Source organism: Takifugu flavidus, chromosome 4, assembly GCF_003711565.1.
Source record: "Takifugu flavidus isolate HTHZ2018 chromosome 4, ASM371156v2, whole genome shotgun sequence".
Taxonomy (NCBI): domain Eukaryota; kingdom Metazoa; phylum Chordata; class Actinopteri; order Tetraodontiformes; family Tetraodontidae; genus Takifugu; species Takifugu flavidus.
Window position 1 is genome coordinate 17,229,028 of NC_079523.1, and position 23,437 is coordinate 17,252,464.

The 23,437-nt window shown below is 49.5% G+C and overlaps 3 protein-coding genes across 6 annotated transcripts in view; 2 read left to right on the plus strand and 1 right to left on the minus strand.

Annotated features, from left to right (window-relative positions):
- Positions 1 to 487: 487 nt before the first annotated feature.
- Positions 488 to 10,409, plus strand: ippk (inositol 1,3,4,5,6-pentakisphosphate 2-kinase). 2 transcript variants are annotated; one of them, XM_057030326.1, is made up of 14 exons: positions 488 to 696; positions 1,620 to 1,679; positions 2,329 to 2,424; positions 3,812 to 3,878; positions 3,982 to 4,100; positions 4,193 to 4,282; positions 4,954 to 5,012; positions 5,532 to 5,604; positions 7,136 to 7,285; positions 7,411 to 7,531; positions 7,665 to 7,800; positions 7,879 to 7,981; positions 8,064 to 8,155; positions 8,736 to 10,409. In XM_057030326.1, the coding sequence occupies exons 1-14, from the start codon at positions 616 to 618 to the stop codon at positions 8,968 to 8,970; spliced, it is 1,482 nt and encodes a 493-aa protein (XP_056886306.1). In that variant the 5' UTR covers positions 488 to 615; the 3' UTR covers positions 8,971 to 10,409. The 2 variants fall into 2 exon arrangements, with proteins under 2 accessions (XP_056886306.1, XP_056886307.1); XM_057030327.1 differs by lacking the exon at positions 1,620 to 1,679.
- Positions 8,315 to 23,437, minus strand: part of cenpp (centromere protein P) — a 49,894-nt gene continuing 34,771 nt past the window's right edge. The window contains exons 7-9 of one of the 2 annotated variants that reach the window (XM_057030329.1): positions 13,300 to 13,379; positions 11,002 to 11,093; positions 8,315 to 10,567 (exon numbers count right to left, since the gene is read on the minus strand). In XM_057030329.1, coding sequence (XP_056886309.1) covers positions 10,440 to 10,567; positions 11,002 to 11,093; positions 13,300 to 13,379 — 300 coding nt within the window. In that variant the 3' untranslated portion in view covers positions 8,315 to 10,439. The remainder of the gene's footprint in view (positions 10,568 to 11,001; positions 11,094 to 13,299; positions 13,380 to 23,437) is intronic. The other variant, XM_057030330.1, reaches the window with a different exon arrangement.
- Positions 13,965 to 21,439, plus strand: ecm2 (extracellular matrix protein 2, female organ and adipocyte specific). Of its 2 annotated transcripts, none has more exons than XM_057030319.1 (11): positions 13,965 to 14,250; positions 15,691 to 15,825; positions 16,940 to 17,122; positions 17,195 to 17,896; positions 18,131 to 18,246; positions 18,412 to 18,547; positions 18,754 to 18,911; positions 19,289 to 19,428; positions 19,640 to 19,752; positions 20,691 to 20,904; positions 21,001 to 21,439. In XM_057030319.1, exons 2-11 carry the CDS (start codon positions 15,693 to 15,695, stop codon positions 21,167 to 21,169), a joined length of 2,064 nt encoding a protein of 687 aa, XP_056886299.1. In that variant the 5' UTR covers positions 13,965 to 14,250; positions 15,691 to 15,692; the 3' UTR covers positions 21,170 to 21,439. The 2 variants fall into 2 exon arrangements, with proteins under 2 accessions (XP_056886299.1, XP_056886300.1); XM_057030320.1 differs by lacking the exon at positions 13,965 to 14,250 and adding an exon at positions 15,409 to 15,561.

Sequence of the window (23,437 nt, forward strand, 5' to 3'; positions counted from 1 at the left end):
TGGAACAGCTGAGATGCCTTCTTTTATTTTACAGCCAAGCATCTCTACACTTATATTGGTCTTGCTCCAGTTTTGGTCCATTTCATCTGGTTTCAAAGCCTAGAACAGACTCTTTTCCCGTACTCACATCAATTACTGCGTCCCTGCCCAAACATAAACATTTAAACATAGTAGATTTTTCCTCAAGTACAGATTTTCTGGCCTTTATGTCCCGTCCGGTCACTTCCCCATAACGGCCCGCACCCGTTAAAAATCACCATAAACACGAGGGTAATGTATGTGTGTAGCAGTATTTGGCAAACCTAATCTCAGTATCTGATACAGAAATATGAAATTCGCCGTTACACGAATGTTATTTTGTTATTTCCCGTTTTCCCCCGATTTTCAGACTTAAAATAACTGACGTCTCAGAGATGGGGACCTTTATTTTGAAGTGCCCACCGGAAGCTCGGATCGGGAGGCTCGCTCGTTCATTGGCCGGGGGCGGAGCACCGAGCAGGAACTGCCGGTAACACCCTTCCCCGAAGCTCCGGTCCGACTCGGAGTAGTTGGGTCGAGACGTTCTATTGATACTTTTACCCGCGAAGAGAAGGCGCAGTTGTTGCCATCGGTGTGATGCAGCTGGATAAAATGGACGAGAATGACTGGGTTTACCACGGAGAGGGGAACAAGAACCTGGTTGTCGCACATGTAAAGGTGACTCGGCAGTGCTAACACCAAGCTAAATCTACGCTGGCTAACGCACATCACTCACATTTTAACTGATTCACCTCGGCGTTTTTCCCCGATAGGAGGGTCGGTCGACTTGTCTGGAGAATGTTTCTGCGGTCGGAGGAGGAAATGCCGCGTTCATTAAGCGTTCGTGTCGCCCGTTTTCGATAACTTATCCCACTTTCGTATGGGAGCATATGATGCGCTAAATATCGGACAGCGAGGCTTGAAGCGAGTCCAAACCTGCGGTCATCGCCCGTGTTGTTGTGTTGCACTATTAAAAGGTTTTCAGAATCTTTTAAGTCAACTCTGAAGCGGACTGCAGTCCAAAAACACGCATATCTTAATGAGACAGACAGACAGGACATGAACGACATATTCGTCCCTACATGTCAACATTGCATCGTCTCTCAGGAAGTGTGCAGTTATGTAAAAGCTACCAAATCTACACATGCATAATAAATTCAAATGCACAGCATTTTGGAATAAATGTGTTTTGGGACTTCGGAGGGCACCAGAAACTTCTGGATAAAGCTTATTGCTACATAAACTGTGGTAATGACATGTCGGTTCTGCAACGTGCTGAGCCTTAGATTCCAGCCTGGGGCCGGACCGAACATGCAGACAGAACCCGTGTGCTCCTCACAATCTCTGTCAAATGTGTTGAGACCACAGGAGGACAGAGTAGATGAATGTGATTCCCACCAGTTGCATGTTCAAGCTGAGTGCAGACACAGATGAGCCTGCTCGTCTATTAATGTTTCTTCTTTGTTCATTTGAGTGTCATGGAGAAACACGCCGTACTGACAGATGGTTCTACAGAAATGACAGCCGACGTCTGTCCGTAGCCTCGGACCTTTTGGTTAGGTGTGCTTCGCTGACCCTGACTGATGCGTCTGCTTTTGCAGCTCTCCAGAGTCTTGCGGCTACTCAAATATCCAGCAGAGGACTCGGAAAATCCCCCACAGGTAAATAAAGGAATATTCTCTGTTTGGAACTGGGATTGGATGATTTGATGTCTACTTGTAACAATGACAGTGAAAAGCTTCTCATTCTAAGGCAGCGGACTCACACTTAACGACGATAGTAATAACAATAGTAATAATAAGACGACACTTGACCACAACTGGACCGACTGGCGCTCTCCCTATCTGACCCAGACACCCAGATAAAGCGCCAGGAAATCGTTCTGGCCCAGCATGGAGACCCCTTAACCGGAGCATTGCTCCACAACCCGTAAGAACCTGGAACAAAAACCATAGAAGAAGGGAGAGCATGATTCTTATCTGTGTAATAATTATACAATAAGCTGTCCTGTTGTGCATCTCCCTGTTGTTGTTGGCGCTGCTCCGCCACCTGACTCCCCTTGTTTATTATGTCAATGGGATGGAATCGTCCTAGCAACCTGCTGAAAATATACACATCGCCCCCTAGTGGCGAGGAGGACAGGCAGGCTCCCCTCATTCGATTTTCTCTGTTGCACATAAACTGGAATGAGGAACCAGTTCCGAGGACGTTCCAAAGTCTAATTTTAGGAGTAGCCTGATTGACCTGTGCATGCGAGCGTGCTGACAGAAGAACCGGATCTAAGGTGTTTACCTTCCTCCCCTTCTCTAGAGTGCAGAGCAGGCCTTCAGGCAGATCCAGAACATTGTGGACTTCAGCTCCAATGTCATGAGCATTCTGCTGGGAGAAAAGTTCGTCCACAGTGGGGTGAGTAGTTCATGATTGGCTGCAACCCTGTTCGGGAATCTGTCCCTTTCAGGTTGTACCGTGCTGAACTTTACTCTTTTCTTCCGTTCTTAACGATGGCTCTCGGTGGAATGTTAATAACACGTCGCTATGCAAAATTCCCGTCTCACCATTCATAAAGAAATGCACGCGACCTCCGTGTGACGCCAGCAGGAGCGACGCCACGGCCCACTCTCCTCCGCTGGGCTTCCCCACGCCTCACAGCTCCGTGCTGGCTCCAGCCAGCTTAGATTATGTAAATCAACCCCTCTCCAGTCGCTCCCGGTGTCCCCCAGGGCCCCGTCTTCTGACCCCTGCACTTCATCACGCACCTGCTCACATCCAACTCTAACCCTCGAGCAAGCCACACTTTCTCCTCCACCCCCTAAAGTCAAGTCAAAAACAGGTTCTGCCAGTCTCTCAAATAGTTTCTCCTTCGAGCATTCATGTCGGCAGTGTTGCCCCTATTGCCCCCTCCCGTTTGCCCTCAACCTCTCGGCCAATGTATTAGATTTGGGGTGCGAACATAACGGGAAAAACCCAAATCGGATATAAAACGGGCTAAAAACGTAGAACCTAATCTTCTTCTGCAGCTTCTAGAACGTCTGTGATGAATAATTGCTGGCAAGGTGGACAGAGATTGAAGAGGGAGACTTTCTAGGCTGACCAGGACAGCCCATAATAGTACGCGGTGAACTGCTGTAGTGATAAAAATAGACCCTAGATTGAAATCCACTGAACAACTTGGTGGTGATTTGTTAAAAAAAGAGAAGAGGACTGAGCAGAGTCCCACCCTGAGGATCTGGATCTCGTTCCAGACGTGGGAGTCAGAACCTGGGTGAATCCGGCAGGTCCAGGATCACCTCCTGGACCTCAGAGGTTTGAGAACTTAACACGATCCATGACGAGCAGGACTTTAGACGTTTCCCAGCAAGGCCTTGAGCAGATGACATCACAACTGAGGGACGTAACAAACGTCTTTGTCACAAATCGGGATGTGGAACGTAAAACCCAAAGTTCTAGTTAGTTCTGCTTTAATAACCCGAACTCTGGATCCATTTACTCCAGCCTCGTCTCTCTCCTCCGGTTACCGATTACAACTCAAAGTGGTGGCGACCTAAAAAAGGACAGGAAATGGTCTCGTTTAGAACTGAGCGTTCCTTGATCCACCCGGGCTAGTACTTTTGTAGGTCTTTGAGAGTCTTGAAAGGTCTTGACAACATAATCAAAACCTGGAATGACACACGCTGGGTTCACCTGGAGGATGCTGGCCACCGTGTTGAGCGCCGTGGTTACCGTACAGAACCCTCAGGTAGGGATCGCCGACACCAGCCCAGATGGAATTAACCCGGGTTCTCTTCTAATCCAGGAAGTCGTGAAACTGCCGCTGGAGTTTGTGCGCCAGCTGTCCATAAAAGTCCAGCATGAACGTCCAGGTAAAGGCGTCCTCACAACATTCCACACGCACACATGGAATTATGCCGTCCATCATCTATATTTCTTCATCTATTATTTATATTCTTCTGCGTTGGGCCTCAGGGTGGCGCTGCGACAAGGTGATCGACATTTACAGCGGCTGTGCTCTGTCGCTGCCCAACCTGACGTACCCAGTCCTCCATCTGTCAACACACACTCCTCCACTGTGTGTTGAAATAAAGGTAGACACACACACACACACACACACACACAGGCTTTGTGTGGCCATATGTGTGTGACTCACCTTCTGTTTTGGGCCTGTTGTGGTTTTTAGCCTAAATGGGGCTTCCTGCCATCTTCCAAACACGTCAGCAAAGACATCAAATCCAAAGTGTGCCGCTTCTGCATGTACCAACTGTACAAGGTGAGGAAACGCATCTATGAGGGCCGTCCAAATAAACAAACAAATAAATAAACAAAGCAGATAATCTGACTAGAATTCAGTTTTGATCAAAGGGCTGCTGTGGATTCATTATCATAATGGATGTTGTTGCATCATTGTTTCTTTCATTTCATGTCAGGAGGCTCACACACACACACGCGCACACACACGCGCACACACACAATTAAAGACCCTTTTGTGGTCTGTATCCTCTCTGAAGTTCATCAGTAATTAGTAAAGCTGTGCTGAGTCCATCACAGACTGGATGTGGGGGGTTAAATGAGTGCTTTTTGGGGGGGGGGGATACAAAGACTAAGTTAGAAATGGGCCTGACATAATTGTAATTGTTGGGATGTGAACCAGGTTTATTTATTTATTGCTTTTTTATTTGGGGCAGGGAGTTTTCATGAAGTGTCTTTGAGATTAACTCCTGTAAAACACACCCAGCGTTTAACTTTCCTGCCTTCATGTGTGTGTAGATTGTGTGTGTGTGTGTGTAGATTGTGTGTAGATTGCTGCACTTCAGGTCTCCTCGATGTGATAAATGTGTTTCCTTCATTATCATGATGAATCGATGAACCTCAGTCCCCCCATAAGCGTTAACGTTGGGGGCATCATAAAGGTTGTCATGACGATTCCGGTCCTGTTTCCAGGTAGCAACGGGGAAGTGGAAAAAGCGTAGCCTGTACTGCCCCCTGGACCTGTTTTCAGGGTAAGATCCCCACTGTCAACACACGCCGCAGCAGAACTGAAGGTTGAACATAGAAAATGGAGTTGTGGGAGACAAAAAGGAAGCTGTTGGCGTAGCGACGCGCGGTTCGAACTGTATCGTCGGTGTCTTGCTCAACAGCTCTGACAGCCAGCTCATCTCCTTTCTGTGCGTCATGAAGTCGTCCATTGTTAGAATTTGGCAGCAAAGAAAGAAACAATTTACCGCTCAATGAGGCCATAAATTAAAGGGAAGAGCTTGTTGCTAGAGCAACTGAGGGACGTGCAGGACGTGTACATTTAACATTTGACGCCGATTTCCAACGACATCCCTGTCAAGAAGGGAAACGTCGCCTTAGATCCCGTTGGTAGAAGCTGGGGAATGACACGTAGCTGAAGGAAACGCCCGCGTTTTGCTGCGTGAAGCCAAAATTCCAGGTCGATCCTGGGAGTTTCCTTCACGCCGCCCGTTCAGATGCTCCAAATGACGGCTAACATCTTGTTTCTTCGATTTTTTTTTCAGCAACAAACAGCGAATGCACTTTGCAATCAGACAGCTTATAGAAGAACCTCAAAACAACCTCAAAATCTTCAAGGTGAGCCGGCCGACTGCACCCCAGCGCTCCCTAAAGCGTGAATGAAGCCCATAATGCTTGATTGCGCTGCGCTTACTCTTCTTTTACAGCGTGTACAACAATACGGAGGGGCCAGGCTTTTGGGATGTCAGACACTAAACTAGTTCCACCTTGAATGTGAACATGAAAGAGGGATCGTGCGCTTGCACGAGCGCGCACGCCCTCACTGATGGGCGAACTGGTCTGTTCTGCTGGGGTTGCCAACAGCAACACTGCAGGAGGAATTTCTGACAAGCACAGGCTGCGTACCGCGGGTGACAACAACCTCTGCTCTTCCACCGGTGTTCGGGCTCCGTGTGAGCGCTCCAGGCGCTTTCTTGCTATGAAAAGCATCCAGGAAGGCGCTCGGAGGAGGAATGCGCCCCCTCACCGTCCGGGTTACAGTATTAGTTCTTCAGATGACTCAAGGCGGAAGACTTGGCTCGGCCCCCTTAGTTGCGTTCTAATGGGGGAACCCGTGACCCTTGGGTGGGGCTCTTTTGCTTCCCAATCCCAGCTGCTTCGGAATCAGGGCTCATGGTCCAGAGGAACAGATGTTTTCGCTGCACGTTTGGCATCTTTAAATCACGCCGGGACTTTTCCAGCAGCTGGAAACGCTTCCGTCTGGTGTCCTGACTAAATATTGGTCCAGTTTGGTCACATCTAACAAGCAGAGCAAACTAATACCGGTTTATTCCTGCTTCCAAGCCTCTGTGGATTCTCCTGACCGTCCTCATGTGGTTATTCCCTTCTCCACTTCCTTGGGTCACTTCAGTGGCCGTTTCCCGAGGCGACAGCCGCCAGGACTGTTAATGAGCTTTAGCGCCACCCCGAGACAGACCAGGATTCACTTCTCCCCCTTCTGACGACGCGTCGAGGATATAGTGTGTAACTGACAACATAGGAAGGCTTTTTTCTGGCGAGGTCATTATGTTAATCCAGTTTCTGAGCCCGGGCTGAACGTTCTGCTCCTTTCTTCTCCCTTTCGTTGTTCTTCAGTTGTGCCTGTTTTTCCCAGTGTGTTTCTACTGGCACTAGCTTGACAGCTGCTCACACACTCCTCTGCAACAGCACTGCCAATTCCCCCTCCAGGACGTTTCCCTTCCTCTCCGTCCCCGCTGACGCTGCAGCTTCACCACAATGTTGTCAGCTAATGGCCAAAATGACAGCATGCTCTGTTCAAGCCTAAAACATCACCTGTCAGCCACAACTCAGCATTTAGTTGAAGAATAGTTCTTAGTAGACTCACACATGCCCGAGCAGGTGGGAAACAACCCGTGTTTTTGTTCCAAGAGTGTTTCATTGAGCTCTCAGACGTGATCAGCAGTAGCAAAACGCCTGCAGGACGGCGGATCTAACACCAGGGGGCGCGCTAACACAGACAATCATACAGAGGCGAAGAAGAAGGTCACGCGCAGCCTCTCTCAACACTAAAAACCTCCTGCTTTAACCATCAAAAGGCCGCTTTGTCAGACAAAAGCTCCAGCGTGGCTCTAATGTGTGTGTTTTGCAGGGGGGGCAGTGTATTTACAGCAGGAAGGACAGCGACGACTCTTTGGACCTGAACTCCCTCCTGCATCATCTCAGACCGTACTTCCTGCAAGGGAACAACCGCTTCAATTGTCACATGACCAACAAAGCTGTCCTGAATGACTTCATTCAGGTGAAATGATCTATGTGTGTGTGTGTGTGTGTGTGTGTATCACTGCAGGAGGCTTCAGGTGTTGCTCGTTCTTCTTTGTCTTTGGCTGATTTCAGCGTCACTGATCGGGACGTTTGCGCCCGCAGGTCCTGATGAACGCCCTGCTGAGCAGCGAGGGCAGAGAGGGGGGGCCGGTCAACGACAGGCACGCGGAGCGGCAGAGCTACTGCGACGCCAGCCTGTTCAACAAGGAGAGGAGCCGTCAAGGTCAGACGCCGACTTCATCTAACTCGCCGGGGTTCCTCCCTCCTGTGGGGACAGAAACCCCCCCGTTCTGGAACATCCTCAACTCCTGTTGGGTTCACGTTTGTCATTGGGGTGTGTGTGTGTGTGTGTGTAGGCTCTCAGGGGTTACCCGGCGACAGCGTGCTGTCCAGGATCCTCCAGACGCAGATGCTGGACATGCGGGACATCGAGGAGCTTTACCCCCTGTACCACAGAGTGGAGCAGCACCTGCAGGACTTCCCTAAGCAGAGGTGATCCGGGCGCGTCACTTTACCCGCACAGGGAAACGCCGTTCAATGGTCACTTATCAGCCGTGCTGCCTTTGTCAGAGCGCGTCTTCATATCGAAGGTCCGTACAACAAAGAGTTCTTGGAGATGCTGCAGAAATGTCCGGCCGAGGACGACGGCTCCGTGGAGTACGCTGCTACTAAGGTCGGTGCGGGCCGCCGTCGGTCCCAACGTCCGTAGAACGAGTGTTTCATTCAGCCGCCCCCCTTCTGGGTTTGTGCTCCAGATCCATCAGTACCTCATCACCAAGACCGCCAAGGACTGCTCCATCATGGTGGCCCTGGTGCCGAGCAGTGATAAAGAGGAGGAGGACGAAGGGTGAGGCTTTGAAGGGCTAGGGCAGGGGTGGGCAAACATTTTGATTCGTGGGCCACAATGGGTTCTAACATTTGACAAAGGGGCCGGACCAGGAGCAGATGGATGGATGGAGTGCTTTGGTAACCTCACCTCATTGGAGAAAAAATACACATCTTGGGATATGGAGAAAACATGTGCTTTAATTTCAAATGAAAATGAAGAGAAGCATTACAACAAAATATCTGACTTTGGAATGAGTCTTAAAACACTTAAATCAAATGAATAAAATGTGCCTTTTAAAAAAAAAATGAATAACCATTTCTATTTTAAAGCACTGAAAGTTCTGTTATCCTTCAGGATATCACCATCACTCTCCTCCTGACTGTCTTTTTTCTAGTGGGAAAACACCAGAATTGCAGTGAAAATTTAACATTAACAAGGTTTATTCATTTAATTAAGTTTGGCGGGCCAGATTAAAACGTTTAACGGGCCGCGTGTGGCCCCCGGGCCTTAGTTTGCCCATGCCTGGGCTAGGGTTAGGTCACTGGAGGTATGGTGAGACTCTTTGATCCCAACCTTCTTCTTCTTCTACTTCCTGTAGTTACAGTTGGCGCCGAGGCTCCAGGCCTCCTCCTTTCACCTCCCTGGTCTCCATCTTGGATCTGGACCCCAAACCCTTCGACAGCATTCTCTACCAACTGCGCTTGGACCAGACGATTGTCTCCTTCTACCTGCAAACTCGCAGTGCCTTGCCCGAGGACTCCGTGTCGTCACACCCCACCATCTGCGCGGCTCCGGAGAAGGAGGAGTGCACGCTGCTGTTCCACCCCGTGTGAAGGCCTTGAACCGATGCCCCGCTGGCATCCAGAGTCTCTTTTTCTAATTATTTTTTTACCAGAGCTCTTTATTCGTGACTGTACTGCAGCACTTTATCTCCTTCGCCACCCGTGTTATCGGTCCCGGCTGCGAGGCCTCCACAGACGGGGGAGATCTCCGGAACTTTCTGTTACTCATCCCAGTGCCTTCGTCTCCGATGACTCCCACCGTCACCGGTCGCGCCCTCCTCTTTGGCCCGAGGCAGGGATTTTTACGGGTCGTCGCGGCAACGACGCGGCCAACGTGCTCATTTGACGGTTTGGTTCGAGTTCTTTTGGATTCTAGCTACTTTTCCAAACGGACCGATTGGCGGTACCTTAACCAGACGGCGCGCTCGGGGCCGTTTTCGACCTTCACAATCCCCAAACGGGACGCGTCTCCTTTGCGAGTTTTTCCTTTGACGTTTATTTAAACTTTTCATGAAAGCCTTAGAGGATTTTTTTAAAAGTGAAGCAATAAGCGACGACAGTAGAGTAGAGGGTCACGTTTCCTTTCACTTCCTCACCAAAAGGTCACCAGGACCAGCCTGCTGGAGGTGGTGACGAGAGCTCGACCCTTTCAGCACAACGCTTTATGCTTCTGCTACTATGCAGGACTCGGTGCCATCAGTGGCTTCTGTGTGTGTGTCGGTGTGTGTCGCGCAGAACCTGAGGATTCGCTTGGTCATGGGGAGCTTTGATGTTTGGAGCTGCTGTGGACGGGACCTGGGGACGAGCACCGAGGGGACGGGTCCTTTCTGCGTTTTAAAAAAAATGGTGCAAACGATGCTGGCAAAGTCCAGATGTTTTGTTTTTGTTCTTGTTGTGGATTATCTGTTATCAGTGAGAAGATTATTCTCCTCCTCCTCCTCATCAAGGCTGCGGTTACTCCAGCAGCACAGGAAATCAGAGTCTATTATTAGAGAACAGCTGCACCTTTAATCAGTGGCTGTGGGTCCAAACGGGTCCCGCCGGCGGCGCGTTCTGAATGTGGCGTTTGTGAAACAGTTGCAGCAGAACTAAAGATGCAGTAGGAAGGAGGGGGGGGGCACCAAAGCATCCAACAGTATTAAACCTTCACGCATGGGTCTAATGTGGCTGTGAGCCCATTAACAGAAACGGTGTGTGCGAGGCAACACCACCGATCTGTTCAATCAAATGAAACACTAAATGTCCGTCAGTGTTCTACAACAGGAACGGCCCGGTTGAGACCAGAGGTCCAGTTTGGGTCTAAGGGTGCTGGCTGTGCTGCCAATAGGCTGGATGACCTCTCCTTTCCCTGCTGCCTGGGTCAAAAAGCTGTGAAGAGACTACAAAGACTACTCTGGGCGGGGTTTTGTACAGAAACTATTTATTTTTGTAGAGTTTCAGCTGTTGTCTCAGTCCTGCTCTTTCTATTAAAACCGGTTTCTAAGGGGCTACACTGTTGTCGTGGTTACTTCCTGTCAGACTTATGGATCAGAAGAAAGACTGACGGCCCTGATGATGGACTCTATGGCAGCTTCAGGTCCCAGAACCCTCAACAGGCTCTGAAAGGCGTCCGCAGCACCGCCTGCCGGCTGGGGGCAGAACTGCAGCGCTGCAGGGAAGACAATTCAAATGTAACGGAATAATGTCCCGATGGGGAAAAGCAACAGAAAAACTCCAGAATGAGCCAGCAAATAAAAGCAACTAAACAGTTTCTCAGGGTAAAGAATCGTAAAACGGTAATTGTGTTTATTGCTGTTAACGTGGACTCGGTTTAATAGTTTTGGACTGGATTTTGAATGAGTCTTTTATTTGAAACCGCATTTAATTTAAGTCTGCATTCAGTTTCTGGCGTCCCGTCTAACATAAAAATATATAGAATACATAAAAATGTCATTTAAATTTGTGAGCGAGGCCACTCTGAGGAACGAAACGTTGAAACAATCCAAAAGATTGGAAGACGCCATCATCAGAACGGGAAGAAGCTGTAGACTAAAACTTTCCTTTCTACTCCCACTGCGCGCGTTCAGGAAAACAACGTCTCACCTCTCTCGGGGATTTTTGACAGCACGTTGATTTTTGGAGTCACTTTTCCCTCTCTGGAGACCTCCAGGGACCAACGGACGAGGAGCCGGCAGCTGGGAACAAGCAAAGAACGCTGAGACGCTGGAGCTCAGAGCAAAGAGCTTTGATCAAAGTTCAAAGGAGGAAAATCAGCAAAACAACATGAAAGCAAATGAAGGAAGTCTGTGTAGATTCTCAATCATCCAGGTCATTGTATCCAAGGTAGTTTTCTCTGTCAACTGGACTGTTGACAGAGAAAACTACCTTGGATACAAACGAAGGAAACATTTCTGTTAACGGAGCAAAACAGTGTTCCATCGCCAGGGCGCATCCCTCCCTCCACCACCCATCCATCCATCCACCCCTACATACATCTGTCATCCCTCCACACATCCATCATCCACCCACTCACCCATCCTTCCCTCACCCACTCATCCAGCCAGCCATCCATCCATCCACTCATCCATCCATCCACCCAATCATCCATCCACCCACTCATCCATCCATCCATCCCTCCACCCACCATCCATCCACCCACCCATCCATCCACCCCTACATCCATCTGTCATCCCTCCACACATCCATCCCTCCACCCACCCATCCATCCATCCCTCCACCCACTCATCCAGCCAGCCAGCCATCCCTCCACCCACCCATCCATCCCTCCACCCACCCATCCATCCCTCCACCCACTCATCCAGCCAGCCATCCATCCATCCATCCCTCCACCCACCCATCCATCCCTCCACCCACCCATCCATCCATCCATCCATCCACCCACTCATCCCTCCCTCCACCCACTCATCCATCCCTCCACCCAATCATCCATCCATCCATTTCTCCATCCATCCACTCATCCATCCATCCCTCCACCCAATCATCCATCCATCCCTCCACCGACTCATCCAGCCAGCCAGCCATCCATCCATCCATCCTCCACCCACCCATCATCCATCCATCCCTCCACCCATCCATCCATCCATCCATCCATCCATCCCTCCCCCACCCATCCATCCCTCACCCACTCATCCAGCCAGCCATCCATCCATCCACCCACCCATCCATCCCTCCACCCACTCATCCACCCATCCATCCATCCATCCACCCACTCATCCAGTCAGCCATCCATCCATCCATCCACCCACTCATCCCTCCCTCCACCCACTCATCCAGCCATCCCTCCATCCATCCCTCCACCCACCCATCCATCCATCCCTCCATCCATCCCTCCCTCCACCCACCCATCCATCCCTCCACCACCCATCCATCCCTCCACCACCCATCCATCCCTCCACCCATCATCCATCCATCCACCCACTCATCCCTCCCTCCACCCACTCTTCCACCCATCCATCCCTCCACCCACTCATCCCTCCCTCCACCCACTCATCCCTCCCTCCACCCACCCATCCATCCCTCCACCCACTCTTCCACCCATCCATCCATCCCTCCACCCACTCATCCCTCCCTCCACCCACTCATCCCTCCCTCCACCCACCCATCCATCCATCCATCCCTCCACCCAATCATCCATCCATCCATCCACTCATCCATCCATCCATCCCTCCACCCACCCATCCATCCCTCCATCCATCCATCCTCCACCCACTCATCCAGCCAGCCATCCATCCATCCCTCCACCCACTCTTCCACCCATCCATCCCTCCACCCACCCATCCATCCCTCCACCCAATCATCCATCCATCCATCCCTCCATCCATCCACTCATCCATCCATCCCTCCAGCCAGCCATCCATTCATCTTTGAGATGTTACTCAAACCTTCCAGCCACTGAGAGCCCAGTGACGGGTCAGTAATTAGCTCTGCTCACTGAATACCAGGATCGGTGGCCAGAGGTGGTGGTGGAATACTGGAAGCTTTGGCAAGTTTAGCCTGATTGGTAACCTTGGTAACGACATCCACATGTCTGGAGTTAATCTTTTAAAGTCAAGAGCATCTGTAGGTGCTTTGGAAAATCCCAGGGCCTGACCCCAACAAGCAACGGTGGCAGGAAAACTCCCCTTTAACAGGAAGAAACCTTGAGCAGGACCAGGCCCATGTGGGGGGACCCTCCTGCTGGGTAAAAGGAGGAGGGGAAAGGGAGATAGAGCAGGAGGAAGGACGGGAAGAGGAGAGGAAGTGACACATGCATCACACATGCAGATACATTAGTAACGCTGAAGATGCAGAAGGAAAACTGGGGTCAGAGGTCAACGGGCAACTATAAAGCCAGAGATACCTGCGGAGTGATGGAGAGAGACCGTATGCATGGACATTTACCTCGGCAGCTCAGGGTGACTCAAGGTCATGACCTCAGATCGGCAGCCTCCGGGTAGCGAGACAACAGAGGGATATTTGGTCTGCGGACAGAAACACAGGGCATCGTCATGACGATCAAACTCCCTCACTCAGATTTCGGAGATCAGGGGCGAAAGAAACGCTTCCAATCGCTCGGAAGAATCGTCCAGATGTGACAACGAAAACACACTCAACCGATGCAACGGTCTGTCTGACCCAGAGGCAGCAGCTTCAGGTCCCCGTTGGCTCTCACAACAGCGCCACCTTGAGCATCGGAGGACCACCTGCTCAAAGGCCAAATAGTTGCGCTTCATCATTAAAGGTGTATTCCGCGGAAGCGTAACGCAGCCACACACACAGAAGAAAATAAAACCACATTATAATGAGAAACTAATGTTGTTTCCAGATATTTTCACATCATAGAAACAAGATTGGCGAGGGAAGAACGACGGCTCGTTTCCACGCTTGAGCTCACGTCTACTTTTATTTGAGACAGGGCTACAGTCATTGGCAGCCAGTGCATGGGTTGGAGAAGGAATCTGACCCTCCGGAGGTGGTTTTGTGCTAGTTTAATACTGTCTTGTGCCAGAACAGTGGCGGGAGACAGGATTGAAGCGGACTCCTGCTTGCTCGCTGAGACCAATGCAACTGTGAAGTAAGCCTCAGCTCGGCACCCTCAGTCAGACATGGTCAGCCCGTTTCTGTGTCGCTGAATTCTTTCCCTCGTGTCTGCGTCCCGCCGTGTCCTCCCTCGCTTGCTCTCCCCTTTTAGTGCTATTTTTCTCCCTTTGCTGCACAAATCCCAGAATTCTGCTCTGCGTTCTGAGAATGTGAGCAACAGTCAGAAACAGTCGCGCACAACTCCTGGAGCTCCTTCAGAAGCAGAGGAGAAAAGGAAGACTTTAGTCTCAAGTAACGGCCTTCATACCACCGGTAAAGTATAGTTTCCTCCTGTCCTCACTCTGTCCAGCTGGCGATGATTCAGTTTCTCTCATGCGATCAGAAGAAACAAGCTAACAGGAAACCCAGTTGCTAATTTAAAGGTAGCCCAGCCCTGAACCGTAACAACAAATTCCTTTCTTTTTAGCTTCAATTCCACTCACAATCTTGTGTAAATCCCACCTGGTGATGTTGTCTCAATGTTCAGAGGGAATCGTTTAGACCGATCAGCAGCCGAGGCCGCGATTCGTCACGGCGGGAAAATGTTCACCCGTGTCCAGGTGTGAAGAAAAGAGGGCAAAATAGTCAATCTACACTTTCTGTAGTGAACGAGCTCCTTCTTACAGGTTCTCTAGTGCAAGACGCATCACAAATTTGTAGTTAAGGATAAAAATCTCTTGGCTGTGACGTCTGGACGCGACGCTTGAACTGTTGGTTCTGGTCACCTGTCAAAACTTTATTCGTACACCCACCTTTACACCTAAATGCTCACGTGTTGCTTTCGGAATCTGGAGAAAATTGTTTTAAAAATGAGAAACGGCTTAAACAAACGTAACTCCGGATCAGAAATATCGATATCTCTTTGAATTATGAGCTGATTTGTGAATTGTTTTTCTAGTTAACGGAAACTTTAGAGCAACCGCTGGAGCCAACACTCATTCTGGAGCCTGTCTGGCTCTCATTAAGCTAAACGCTAACACAAGCTGCAAGCTGCTGCTGCAAGTCTCCAGCTACGCCTGCTCATCCAGAAACACAGCTATTTTCCGCCGCCCCCTCCCGTTTTCCTCTGTTCTGCCTTTCCCTGCGTCCCAGTCAGCACTAATATGTCCCGTGGAGGTGGGGAGGTGCTCCGGCCCGCTGACGACACCCTCGGATCCAGTCTGTGCAGCTGGAAAACTGGCTGATTTTTAAGATCAAAGCAAGAGGAGGCGGAGGAGATTCCCGTCAAGTTCACGGCTTCTGCTGTCGTGCGCCATCAAAGCCGCGGTGGCGACCGAAGAACTGGCGTCTCTTCCTTTGCGCGTGTTTGTTTTGCTTCTCTTTGAGTGGACGGAAAGTAACAGAACAAACGGTGTCAAATCGAAACATACAAAAAGATCTCAGGGGAGGGGGGGGCTGCGTTTAAACAGACCATCAGGTGAGTAGGCGGACATGGCTGCTTTAATAATGACAGGCCTGCCGAGTCCAAACGGCTCATTATGCATTCAGAGGCAGCACAGAACCCTCCATTAGGACCCTTGAAAAGAGCCCCGCCGGGTCCGGCAGCAGCACTCAGAGCTCTGCTCACCTGAGGAGCTGCTGCAGGTGAAAACCTCTCTCCTTTCCTCCCCATCCTCAGATGGGGATCCGAACCCGTGTTTCCACCCGTTCTATCCTATTTGTTGTATTTTTAAAATCAGCTCTCAGTAACGTGATTTGATTGCTGCTGTGCAGAAATGAGGTGGTGGCTGGTGGGAGCCGGCCTGTGGCTGCTGCTGGCCCTCGCCGTGTCCGACATCCAGGCTAGGAACAACCCCCCCGGCCACGGCTGCGGGCTCCATCGAGAAAAGAGGAGGAGGACCGGATCCGGTAAGTCGGCTTTTTAAAAGGAGAAACAGGAGAAGCTCTCCTTGTTGAGGGGTGAACGGCCGCCCCAGCCGTTTGGGTTCTGTCTTGGGTTTCAGCCACTTGGCTATTGAGTTTGAGTGGATTTACAGGGGGAAATGGATGCATCTCCACTTCAACACGACCGATCGCAGCACAATGAGAATGCTCAGCATCGAGATCCCGGCTGACCACCAGCCACCTCGACCTTTATCCAAGTGCTGTGGCCTTACTTGGCAAATTCAAGCATATCTCAAAGTTGCAGTGAGGTCTGAAGGTCCTATTGATCAGTGCGGCATCATCATTTCCCACCCTGGGTCCTGCCGACACGCTGGGTCCGCTCAGTGGTTTCATCGCCATGGTCACCGTATGATTTAAACAAGCCGACCAACCCTGCAATTTGCAAGGCAGCAGAGACACAAAAGAAAAGCAGTAAAGTATGTGTGCCCCCGCCGAGATGACAGGGAGACTGTCATCACTGAGAGGGGCCGGGGAGGGAGGCCGGTGTTTAAGAGGAATAACAGCAGCCAGGAAAATACCCGGGATTCTCTGCGGCAAACAAAGAGGGCGCCATTAGATGACCCCCAGAGCCCACTGGAGAGATGAGGAGCCCCTCCCGGTTCTAGCCCAGTGGCTGACGGCCTTTGCTCGTGACTCAGCGCCTCAGGTCTGATGCAGAGGGAGCGGTGGAAGCTGCTACCTGCTTTGTCATTACTTTGTCTTGTTTTTCCAGATTAAAGCAGGTCTCACCGGCACGTGACGCCGTCGCGGCTTTAGAACAACGGGGGTCCGGCTCGCTGCCTTTGGTCTCTCCGTTGTGCTCTTGCTTCAGTTTAGCTGTTTAAGATGTAGAATCTGTCACTGAAAACACTGTTTTTAACCTCTTTTTATACCAAATGTACGTGGCGACGTCCAGCCTTTCAAATGCTCCATCAATAAATTGGATTTGTCTCCATATGTGATGCCCGAGTCCAAAACTAGCGATGTATGAACCATCCAAACCCCGAAATATGGCCGTTTTATGGCATTTTCAACATCCTCCACGCAATATTTAGAAACTTGTTGAGGAAATCTTGCTGTTTGTCTTGTGTTGTTCCAGGTAAGCAGTGTTTATACCAGGGCCTGACCATGTTTGACCAGGCCATGTGGTCTCCAACGTCCTGTGTGACTTGTTTGTGTACTGGAGGTCAGGTGGTTTGTGAGGAGGTCAGCTGTCCCACAATGCACTGCTACTTCCCCTTCACCCCCGTGGGGGAGTGCTGCCCCATCTGCATGGAGTCAGGTAAAACCCCAACGGGCACGAGGGTCAAAGCCTCTTCACTCTATCTGCACGTGATAATTCTGCCCTCCCCAGGTCCCCACAACTCTGTGACCCAAGAGAGGATCTGTAGGGAGGAGGAGGAGGAGCAGCTGAGGAAGAAGAAAGAGGCCAAAAAGAAGAGGAGGAAGAAGAAGGAGGAACAGGTCCAAAAGCAGAGGAGACTGGTGAAGGAGAGGGGAGCCGAGCAGCAGCCGCAGAGACGAAAGCTGGAGAAGGACGAGGAGCAGTGGTGGACGCAGACGGAGGAGACGGAGAGGAAGAGGCGGGAGGAAGAGGAAGCCAGGAGGTGGAAAGATGCGATGGAGAGACAAGCCAGAGAGATGGAAAGAGAGTTAGAGGAAGAACGAAGGAGGCAGGAGGAGAACCTGAGGAGAAGATTGCAGGCTGTGACGGAGGAGGAGCAGAAGCAGCTGGAGGAGGAATTTAAGGAGCGAGCGGAAGAGGTGGATGAGTGGATGGAAAAGGTGAGAGAAGAGGAGGAGGAGATAAGAGGAGACGTCTTTCAGTCGCCTCCAAAGGAACCCGATCAATCCACCACCTCCCGCTTCGGACCTCCAGCTGAGACGGAGGACGAGATGATGGAACTGGAGGAGGAAGAGGGGGAGCGGGTGGAAAACCGGCACGGGCTCCCTCCAGGCTGCGGCATCTCCGACGTAACTGTGACGTGCGACGGCCTTAAACTGGCACACTTTCCCCCTCTGTCCATAGCAGAGCTCAAATCTCTCAGTCTGGAGGGTGAGTCTCCGCTTCCACCCTTCGCCTTCCCGTCATTGTCCTAAAATGGGATTCTCCAGAAGCTCATTTGACAGCTGTAGCCTGTATTAGCCCAGAGTTCCATTTTTAAAGCACAGAGAGAACCTGAGGTCAATGCAACATAGGATGTAGCTAAAATTAACCAGGATAAATTCAGATCCTTCAGAACCTCCGGTTTGACCCGTTTCTGGTCGATTTCCCCCTTTTGAATTGCAGACAACAATATCAGCAGCATCCCGGCGGAGAGCTTCAACGGCATCCCAAACCTGGAGTGGATCAATCTGAGCAAAAACCAACTCAGCTCGGCGGCCATCGATCCTAAAGCCTTCACAGTAAGATCCAAAGATCCACTGTGATCCTATTAAAGATACCAGAAGATGCTTCGACGGTTGTCAGCATGGAAATGTGACCTAGAAGAAGTCCACTTTACACACGTGACTAAAAGAATTCATAGCAGAACCTCTGCACGTGTGTGTGTGTGTGTGTGTGTGTGTAAGGGTCTAAAGTTACTGAGGCGTCTGTACCTGAATGGAAACCTTCTGGAGGTCGTGCCCAACAACCTTCCCTCCACTCTGCAGGAACTTAAGATCAGTGAGAACAAACTGAGAGGAGTCGATGAAAACAGCTTCCGAGGTACTGCCTCACACACACACACACACCCCGACGCACACACACACACACCTTCAGCCGACACCACAGACTAGGAGACCTATTTTTTCTAGTTGGGTTTAAATCGGACCAGAGAAACTCCCCTGGTAGCTGGAGGTGGACTCCAACGCCACTGCATGGGGGTCGTTGTCTAAGCTGCGTGAGGATGTGTCGTCTCTCCTGTCTTTAAGATCTGAGCAACCTGGTGATCCTGGAGCTGGAAGGAAACCTCCTGAGCGAAGGTAACGTAGATCCTCGAGCATTCGCCCCCCTCATCCAGCTGTCCTACCTCAGACTGGGCAGGAACTACTTTCGCACAGTGCCCCAGGGGCTTCCCCCGTCCTTGCTGGTATGAACGACTCATACAACCCTCTTCTATGATATAGTGTGTAGCGTGGCTGTTGTGTCACTACTGTGCATTGTTACAGGCTTTAACCGCTAATCTACTGTACGATACCATTATTTATGAAGAACCATCAATTTTGCGTAGCTAACTGTGATAAAGCTTGCGACTTAAGGATGACAATTTGAACAGATTTGGAGCAAAATGGTTTAGTTTCAGGGCCTGTGAATTTTAGTGTTGGTACTCACAATTACAGCATATTGTGTAACGATGGTGCCCCTGACCTGAAACAGCGAGGTCCTGCTGCCAATGTGGACTTTCCTCTCCGCCTCCAAATGTTCCGAGTAGAAAAAACTTGTGTTTGTGGACCGTCTGATGCTTAGGAGCTGTACTTGGAAAACAACCTGATTGAGGAAATCTCGGAGGCGGTTTTCAACCAGACGGAGAATCTGAACGTCGTTTCTCTGAGTCACAACCGGCTGGATGAGACGAGCATCGCCCCCATGGCCTGGATCGACCACAGGTCTGAGCCATGTGCCCTTCCTACAACATAACACATTCTACATCCTTTTTGCTACCATAAAGTGCTTTTAAAAAAAATAAAAATGTAATGGCCAAATGTTCGTGGTCATTTACAACAGCACAGCCCGACTGTTAGCAAAGAGCAGCTCTTTGTATTTCCTGCTTCCATTTTGTAACACGCGCGTCTTTCACTTGTTTTTGCTTCTCTGCAGAAATCTGGAGTCCATCGACCTCTCCCACAACCAGCTTTTCCTGGTTCCGTCCTACCTACCAAGATCTCTGGTCAATCTACTGCTGGTCGGAAACCACATCGAGAGGATACCTGGTAGGGAGGAAGTTTAAATATGTAGCAGATCAGATCGACACCATCTGCTGACCTGATTGGCATTTTATCGATTGGTGTTCAGGTCAAACTAGATCAGGGGTGTCCAAACTTTTTGCAAAGAGGGCCAGATTTGATAACGTGAAGATGCCCGGGGGCCAGTAGATCCTTCTGATGTTTTTTTAACCAGAAAAGTTACATGCAAATGTACACTATTATAAAACAATTTTCATTGTCACAATTCTCTTTATTTTTCAAATGGCAGTGTAACCAAATATAAGCCACTCAGGCAGACGTGAACAACTCTAAAAACACAATTCTGCCTTTAATTTATATCTGGAGAGTCAGATAATATTGAACACTGAACTGTATGGAATACTTTAAATTTCCATGAGTTTGATAAATGTAATGCAAAGTTGTCTGTTATCATTCAAGTTTAAAACAAGTAAATTTTGCTCTTGTCTTTTACAAGATCTACAAGAAAGGAGGAATTACATTTTAGTGATTTATTTATTCTGTTAGTGCCAGCGGGCCATAAATAATACATTGTAAGACTGAAGTTGTGGGCCGTATGAAATCTTACCGCGGGCCATGATTGGCCCCCGGGCCGGAGTTTGGACATGCCTGAACTAGATGAAAAAAGAGTCCAGTTAATTAGTGCAGTAACAACCGTAGAAACAGTCTTAATATTGCTGAACCTGACTGACTGCTGAAGTTCACTATGAAACATCTGATCCTTTGTTGATTGTTCTCCTGCTGCCTGTGGATTCCTTAGATATGGCTAAATGATAGAAGGTGCCCAGCACAACCAAGCTGGTCACTTTTAAATACGCAATATTTGTGTCCATGGGAAGGAAATGAGAAAACGACGCGACTTCCGCCCCATTCGTCCGACCGTCTTCACCTTTTTTGTGGTGACCTCAATTCCAACGTCTCCGCAGCTTTCGTTTTTGCACACATGGACCCCGGTTTAGAGTACCTCTACCTCTCCTACAACAAACTGGATGAAGACGGAATCGAACCCGAGTCGTTTTTCGGCTCGTACGGCTCCATGGTGGAATTGTGCCTTGATCACAACCAGCTGGTCACGGTTCCGTCAGGCATCAGTGAGATGAGCAACTTACACTTCCTCCGACTCAACAATAACAAGATCAGGTTGGGACCAACGCTCCCGTCCTACCAAAGACTCTTTCAATGCAAAAACTGACCGTGAAAGTCTTGAACCTTGAAATCTCGAACTGTGTTTTCCAGGCGTGTTCCTGAGGAGAGCATCTGTGATCCAGACAAGGACGGAGACCCCAACCTGGTGGTCCTGAGACTGGAAAACAACTACATCGACAGCAAAACCATCTCACCTACAGCTTTTTCATGTGTTCACGCCACCTCTAGTGTCATCTTAAAACCCCAGAAAACCAAATGATTCACATTTATTAAAAAGAAAACGGGGCAAAAGGTGGGAAAACAGGTTTTTTCTTAATAGCTGAACATAAAGCTGTGTGCTATTATAATTAAGAGCTTCACATGTGACAGGAAATCCAACTGTCGGACCCCAGTTATGGTGAATAACTGGAAATAAGGGAATGAAATGTAAAACCATTGAAGACTTTCTTATTCTTTACCACAACACAATCTTCTGAGGAAGTTTTAGCACCGCCACCCTTTGGTTCAATAAACTGCTAAACTGGTTGAATTGATGAGAATCCTTCTACCTCCCGCTGCCAAATGAAACTGCTAATAAGCGAGTGGAAAGAACTCGAGGAAGTGGGACCACAAGCCCAACACATTATTTTCAACAACCTCAGGACGCTCATTTTCCATCCGTTACACTTTTCTTCCAAAGCCTTGTTCCCTTTGACCCGGTGAGATCATGCAAGTTGTGTGTCCAGGATGTTACCGTTTCTGGGCGTGTGGTTGAGACCCATCCCCCCCCCCCGACAGATGCTGTCAGACGCCTGTCCATCAAAATCCTCTTTTACACCAGCCGGGTGAGGATTTGCTGTCTGACATGTTTGGCTGAATGAGGCATTTCCTGTTTTACCTGTTGAGGATTTTATGAGGCGTCCTCTCAGGTAATTAGAGCAGAGGAGAAACTACGGGGTCAAAAATGGTCTTTGAACCCATTTGGCTCAATATTCCCCAGTCACTCTTCAACAGGTGAGAGCCTGTCTATCAAATCTAGTTCTACGTAACTGTTGTAGCCTAGTTTTTGAGCCTGTATGGAAACCAGAATTGCTGCTATTTCCGCCAGTACTTAAACGCCCCATTTACAACACTTTAACGTCCCCATATGGATAAACAGCAACATCCATACAGAAGAGTCGGGGGGAGGGTGGTCAGGCCCTCTGTCTCAGGTCCAGTTTAGGGTCGAGGCTGCTAAACATGAGATTTATATCCAAAAATGCTCGCTATGCTACTTTCTTCCAAAACAGATGGCTACAATTTAACCTGGAAGGGCAGTCTGGTCATTTACATGAATAAAACCTTTACTAAGGCTAGAGCTGATGATTCTTTTCGGACTGAAGACAAGAACATCCCCCAGGTTTCTTCTCAGCACTGCAGCCGGGCTGACTGGTGCCTCCTTCAAACCAGCGAACTACTGGCATTTGAGGACAGAACAGAAACAAATCTGCATTTAGACCCCAGTCATTTGTTGTCAGTGGAGGCAGACCTGGATAAACCCACTCATTTCCATGGTGATGGGGGGGCCATGTACCCCATCTGTGTCTGTTCCTCTCCCCACCCCTCTACCCAATAAGCCATCAGAAGGAGGATTCCCCATGTGAGCCTTGGTTCTGCTCAAGGTTTCCTCCTCTTAAAAGCGAGCTTTTCTTGCTACTGTGGTTTGTGTGTATGTGTGTGTGTATGTGTGTGTGTGTGTGTGTGGGGGGGGGGGGTCAGGCTGTGGGTTTCTCTAAGAAACCTACAGACAATACTGATTGTAAGAGAGGCCGTATCGATAGCTGAATTGAACTGAACATTATTAATGACTACTAAGACTAATTCACACTTTATTATTATATTTTTTTAGCGTGCACTTGCCTAATCTCATCTGAAGATGGCAGCACTGGTACACACCAAGAAGGAACCATTAATTTAGAAATGGGACAAGATTCCAGAATCCCTGACAAACAGAATGAGGAGTGTGGGAGAAAGTGACAGCACAACGGGGTATCGCTGCCATCTCCCCCCCCCCCTCCCGTATAAAGAATCGGGATAGTGGGAAACATCCCGATCTCCCAGGGGAATAAGTAGGCATTTTAAACATTACTTGCAACACTGGAGGGAATCTTTGATGAGTGAGGGGGAGGGTTAGGAGTCGATGGTGGCAGACTCGATCTGGTCGTGCCAGGACTCGTCGGGCCGGTGATGATGGTTGGAAATGATTGTTGATGTGACAGCAGTTATGATAGCGACCAGAACGATGGAAGGCCAGGTTATCGGTTATCTTTCATATAAATTTTACAAGGCAAAGTGAATATTTTGGGGCGGGAAGGGAGCAATCATTGTTCCAAACAAAGAAATCAGGTAGAAACTCTGGCAGTTTTAACACTAAACAGCAACCTCCAAGGAAATAAGCTCTTGAACTGAGTGAGATTCTTAAAAAAATCATGTATTCGAGGTTATTTTTATTTATATTTTATCTCTGAAAACGTCAGGACCCCCACCAGACCTGTTCACTGGTTTGTTA

Coding starts and splice junctions, on each gene's coding strand:
- ippk (XM_057030326.1), top strand. CDS start 616: ATGCAGCTGGATAAAATGGACGAGAATGACTGGGTTTACCACGGAGAG. Junction 4,101..4,192: donor CACTGTGTGTTGAAATAAAG/GTAGACACACAC, acceptor TGTGGTTTTTAG/CCTAAATGGGGCTTCCTGCC. Junction 7,801..7,878: donor CAGGACTTCCCTAAGCAGAG/GTGATCCGGGCG, acceptor TGCCTTTGTCAG/AGCGCGTCTTCATATCGAAG.
- ecm2 (XM_057030319.1), top strand. CDS start 15,693: ATGAGGTGGTGGCTGGTGGGAGCCGGCCTGTGGCTGCTGCTGGCCCTC. Junction 17,123..17,194: donor CCCCATCTGCATGGAGTCAG/GTAAAACCCCAA, acceptor TGCCCTCCCCAG/GTCCCCACAACTCTGTGACC. Junction 19,429..19,639: donor ATGGCCTGGATCGACCACAG/GTCTGAGCCATG, acceptor GCTTCTCTGCAG/AAATCTGGAGTCCATCGACC.